Genomic DNA, 6000 nt, shown 5'->3' on the forward strand with positions numbered 1-6000 from the left:
TAGTTTAGTAAGTTAGAAATCAGATCTCCTTTTAAATATTATAGGGCTAATATATTTTTCTCAGCACTAAGGTGCACAGGATGAAGCAGTCATCTAGGATTTCTAAACCTTAAATATTTAGAGGGAATGATGCTGCTCAGTGCTCTGCTCTTTCTGAAACAGCCTTTCTCTGAGTAGCTGCTGACATTTCCATTTTGTAATCTCTCAGTCTTCTGTTTCAAGAATGGATAATTATTTTTTGTTTTATCCTTGCCTGTTTATCTGCTGGAGTGAGACCCTCAGAAAGAGCATGCTTGGCTTGTATGGTCTTAGTGCATATGAAGTATTAAATGGCTTCTCTCATGCCTTTCCCAGCACAAAAAATTAGTGACATACCATGTGTACAGGCAATTCCATTAACTACTGCCATCAGCAACAATGTTCCCTGGGAGCATACTGCTCAGTTTTTTGTCTTGCTACTTCTTCCTTTCTTTTTAAGCACCTTATAACATCAAGCATAAAATGGTAAGTAGTTAAAGTTTTACTGATGTTGGAGGACTTTTCAGCCATTATTTTCTTTTTTTTAGCAGATGATAGGAGATGAGAGGGTATGTCCTAAAACATGAACTATGTCCCTCTGAATTTCCTTATGCATTGGGCAACTATGATGGTATATTTGGACATCTGCTTAACTAAAAGATAGCAATTTTGCATCTCTAAATTTAGTCTTTTATTTATAACTTTGACAGCATATATAGAGAATAGATTTTATTGCTGGCTTTAAGCCATCTTTAAGCCATTTATTAATCCTCTGCATCTCGGGCTTCCCCAGGAATTAGCTATAGAAGTCTGTTTTATTGCACAGCCTTCCAAGCTTTCTATAAAAGCATAGAGCTTGTTAGATTCACCCCAGCAGATACACCCTCACAAGGAGCCACGTCACTGTTTCTCAGGTGTTCACGTGGCTCATCAGGTGTTCACATTGCTCACTAGATGTTCTGGGTTTCGTGCTGGGAAAGGAACAGATACCTCTCAAGATTATGACACCGGAGGCACTGGACTCAGTAGAATTAAGTTACTGGTGGGACTTACTGGTTGGTCTTTTCCAAACAAAATGATTCTGTGATTCTGTAAATAAACACACAAAAATATTGAGCTCCTAGAAAAAAAAGATAATAAAGTTCAAGAGATTTTAATATATCCTGATCTCTGACACATATACCCTCTGATTTTTTTCTGAGTTAATTATTTTTTTCAATCTAGACATGGCTTTTAGAAGCCATCCAATTTTCTTTCACATATTTCCCATGATCCTTCCCTACAGAACTGCAGCTAAACTGTTACAATGATCAGTCACATGCCCTGACAAAAATACAACTAATTAATCTTTCATTGTTGTTGGATTTTCTTACACAGCCTTCTACATGGAAGTACCTTTTATTAGCACATATATAACATTCTTATATCTCCTGATTTGATTCTTTTTTTTAAGCAAATCATAGAAATAGTCTTTTCTTTATCTTCTTTGATACTCCAAGTGTATCAGGGCTTACTGAAAATCAGTAATAAAAGTCCAAAAGTCTGCTCAATATTTTTGTTAGATTTATGTGTTGAAAGTTATCAAGAGCTGCTGATTAAAAATATATAATGTTACTGGCTCCCACTTAATATCCTGTTGAGTTACTGTTGAAATTGAAAGTATTTTATCACAGTAATTTTCTGATATCAATACCTGATCTTCCTCCAAACACAGAACTATGCTGAGGACTATTCACTATAAAAGATACATTTATACTTACATGGAGCTTACACTGTTGAATGCTACTGGATTTTTACTCAATACTATTGATAACTCTACCACTGCTACATAAAAAGCAGACTTGTTAACATTTATTTTAATCTTGGTATGGGAAGTTAAGGATTACTTTTAATTACTCATTACTTCACTGATTAATGATTATGTCCTTTGTTTCCTTATTTTTTACGAATTCCTAGCTTCTCATTTGCAACTATTTATTTTTTTTTTCACCCTGTGACATTTTTTTGTTTTCTTATTATGCTTGCTATAGTAATTTACTCCTATCTGAGCTAAATGTTTTTACATATGTAAACTTTTTTTTTTTCAATTGTAAATTCTAGCAGAACATTATTAAATTGTTCCCAGCACCATCTGCATTTCTTCCATCTAAATTATTTCTGCAGGGGTTTTGTCTCCTAATTACTTCAGATCTGTGATACTGGCCTTTTAAAGCAGCAAGATGTATATGTGTGTGTAAATACATAATTCCCTTGTCATATAAATTACAGAACAAAGATAATAATCTGCTTCATTTTAGTTTTGTAATAAATTCCTCTACTAGTCAGGATGTGAATTAAAACAGATATCCTGCCATGCTGCTGTCACCTGTGTCTCTGAGAGTCTCCCTTTCTGTCCCTTTTGGTGTCAATTCCCAGTAATGACAGTATTTTACTCTGGGAGCTGGAGAACTCACCACAATGGGGGCTATATTGTTTTGGGCTATTGTCAGCCTGTATTTTCTTTGATGATTCCAATCATTTACAAGGCTTCTGCTGTAAATGTTAACATGAATGTGCATTAGTCTTTGTATGGGGTTTTATCCAATCTTCTCAAATTTTTCCCAGCCTGCTGTCCTTCAATTCTCTCCAGCAGGAGCTTAGTAGTGCATCTGCGCTACTTTTCTACCATTTACCACTGATTTTATAATAAAATAATTATTTAATAATAAAATAATATTTGTCTCCTGCAGAAAAAACATACATGCCATGTTCCCCCAGATTCTTTACATGTAACGCCAACATTATGGTATCATGGTGTCAAGCTGGATTTGTTCATTTTCAATACCTTATAAAAACCACTAGTAAGTATTTAAGGAATTAATTTTTGTTAGCTTTGTACTGTTATCTACAGGTCTTAAAGCCATTTTGATTTTTTAACCTGTTTTCTTGAAGTTCACAGGCCGTATCTGATCTTCCCTTGGTTCTCATTTACTCCTTCCATAAATTAAGAATAAACTCTAACCAGCTGTAAACTTGTTTGTTTTTGCGGTAGAAGTTACGGGTTTTTCCTGCTTTAGTTACCCAATTTCATTACATTGTTTATTCAACACCCTGAAAAGGTAACATAAGTGTAAATATTGCAGGAATCCATACAAATTCATGAACATTACTGGTATTTACAGTCTCATACTGACTTACGTTGTTTCCAATGAGATGAGATTTAACAAACACAATATTTTTAATCAATCAATCAATATTCAGTAAAAAAAGATAATAGTTCAATGACCTTCATAATAAGACTTTAACCTGAAATTTTTCCTCCTCTTAATTTAGGTCAAATAAGCTCATCGTTTTTTGTATATGACTCTGTACCCTTATTTAATTATTCTCCTAATATAGCTATTGTTAAGCCCCTACAATTTACCACAGTTCAGCACGTATTTCCAGCTGCTTTACAGAAACACGCTGGGGAATGTGCTTTAATATGATTTCACACTTATTAAAATACAAATTATTCCAGAGCAACGATATGCTACTGCCATGAATTAATAATTTTAATCATAAAATGTAAAAGTGAAAATTCAACCTATTCAAGAATACTGTCAAAATGTTTTTGTGTGACACTGCTTGTATCTGAATAAACATGTTGGGTGAACTATTTGTGTATACTGTAGTAATGATACACTTACAAAGAATTGAAAAACAAGAAATGTTGACAGCTTTTTTCAAAAAATATTTATTGCTAACTCATAGTTCTAATAATCTTTCTAATACTTCTAAAATAATTCTACATTATTTCTATTTTTTCATATTTCTAAAAAACTCATTATTTACTCAAAGCACATCTTTAAAATATGTCATGATGCTGAAAGTTAATTACTCTCTTTTTTTTTTTTTTTTTTTCCCCTTCTCTTGTAGATATTTTTAGACGCAGATACAATACGTCTGGGAAATCTACCAGTGGGTTCCTTTTCCTCCTCCTCTTCCTCCTCCCCGAGCTCTTCAGCTCCTCGACAGACCATCTACGAGCTCTGCGTCTGTCCCAATGGCAAACTTTACCTGTCCCCAGCAGGAGCAGGCTCCACATGTCAATCCAGTAGCAACATCTGCTTGTGGAGCTAAAAAGACTCCAATTTATCCTCACACCAGAATAGCCTTTTGTTACTATCCCTGTGCTTCACAGTTTTGCTCGGTTTCCCTTGTGACAAGTTCGATGCTTCAAACGGCCTGCAGAGCAACTTCTTCCAGTGTAAGCAGGAATACAGCGCTGCCTTCTCTTGTGGTTTGTGTTGCCACTCAGTGCAGAGATGGGAGTGAGATATTCAGAAATCAATGTATTCTTCATCAGGAAACCTGGAACATAATACCACCTTTTGTCCAAAAGGAAGAATAACACAGGTGCCTTTGCTACATGAAGTGAAGCACATAGTTCTAGATTTTTGCAGGACCTGGATATGAACTGCACATATATATATATATACACACACACAGTACATAAACAAATTTTCCTAGAATCTGATGGTGAGATGAATTGGTTCCCCTGTATGATGAGTAACTTTACTGTCTGAAAGCACAATTTTCATTCATCTTTTTGGATGTAAACTTTTATCCCTGAATTTTAAAATTTTGAAGCATTGTGTGATGCTTGCTTTACTAAACAAATTCAGTAAATGGTTTTTAACACAAAAAGAGACAGAATCCCTCCCTGAGTTTGGTTTCTTTAAAGGTGTGTTGTTACTCTTTGTCTACTGAGTCTAGGGTTTTGTACACTAGGCAGATTTTGGCAGTGCTCAGCAATATTACCTTGCAGAGTTGAACAGACATCTGCTATAGTTTGTCTGATCTGAATGGCCTTATATAGCATTTTCATGGCTACTGCACGTGAAGCAATTGTGGAACATATGGTTTCTAGAAAAAAAATCAGGGTAAAGAGGAAATACTGATGATATGTTTGTTGATCAGTGTGTTGCTCTTCACAAGATACTTATAATTGGCAAATGCAAAACAAAGAAATCTTCAAAGATGTATCTTGTCCATTTTCTAACTGTGTCTAACTGCTGCCATTTGAACACAGTACAAATCTTAGTACTGATGTAATGTGTAATGCTGAGAAGCAATGCACCAACTGGTATGATATCCACATTTGTTATTCTCTTTTGTTTACCATTTCCTGCTAAGGTTTACAAAGTAACAGTAATATATATGAAAACGTATTAAATGGCTTTCAATATTAAAAAGTACATTGATATTACATTGACTTTATCAGGTCTGTGTTTAAATTGTGCAGCCCTACTTGCACTCAGGTCTCACTACTGACTTCTTTCTCTGACAAGGTTGATATGGAATTTCTTTCTTGCATCAATGTTCATACTAGTTTGGTTTGATTGGTAATTGAAATAATATAGAAAGTGCTTTGGTGTGCTGCTAGTAAATTTTTCACAACATTGATTAACAAGAGTATCTTGAAACTTGCAGAACCCAGGAACGTAAAACAGTATAAAAATGTTTCCTATTGTGGAAGATGACTTGATTACATGAGGTAAGTGTGCTTTTTCATTCTATCCTTTAAGGTACATCACCTCGCATGCAGCTTTAGAGGCTTCTGAATGTAAGATCAACAATGCAATGGTGGCTTTTGAAAAAGTAACTCTAAAGTCACGCCAAGCAGTGCAAGGTGGATATTTCTACACAGATATTTTTTTTTCTTAGAAAAAATAATGAAAATGAGCAAGCTAATACCTTTTTATTTTATTACCACCTACTAAGGTTTGTTTATTTTAAATTAAGGTGAAATTCATTCCTATGCAGAAGACCAGCACAAGATGTTTCTGCAGCTTGACTGGTCCTTGCCTTTCCATTGGCTCTCTTCAGAGGTGTAAATTTCACCCCAGAGCAAGAATGCTCTATTTGCTATTTCTACCAGTTAAAGAAATATTTTTAATTCATTATTTCTTCAAAAGAATGTACTCAATGGCTGATTTGTTATTTCTTTGAGAATTTTAT

General features: G+C 34.5%; 1 protein-coding gene across 1 annotated transcript in view; it reads left to right on the top strand.

Moving 5' to 3' along the window:
* The window catches only part of SGCZ (sarcoglycan, zeta), a 189942-nt gene extending 185091 nt beyond the window's left edge, over positions 1–4851 (top strand). The window contains exon 7 of the mRNA XM_010002488.1: positions 3916–4851. Coding sequence (XP_010000790.1) covers positions 3916–4119 — 204 coding nt within the window. The 3' untranslated portion in view covers positions 4120–4851. The remainder of the gene's footprint in view (positions 1–3915) is intronic.
* The last annotated feature ends 1149 nt before the right edge of the window (positions 4852–6000 follow it).

This window comes from Chaetura pelagica, unplaced genomic scaffold, assembly GCF_000747805.2.
Source record: "Chaetura pelagica isolate M959 unplaced genomic scaffold, ChaPel_1.0 scaffold67, whole genome shotgun sequence".
Classification (NCBI taxonomy): domain Eukaryota; kingdom Metazoa; phylum Chordata; class Aves; order Apodiformes; family Apodidae; genus Chaetura; species Chaetura pelagica.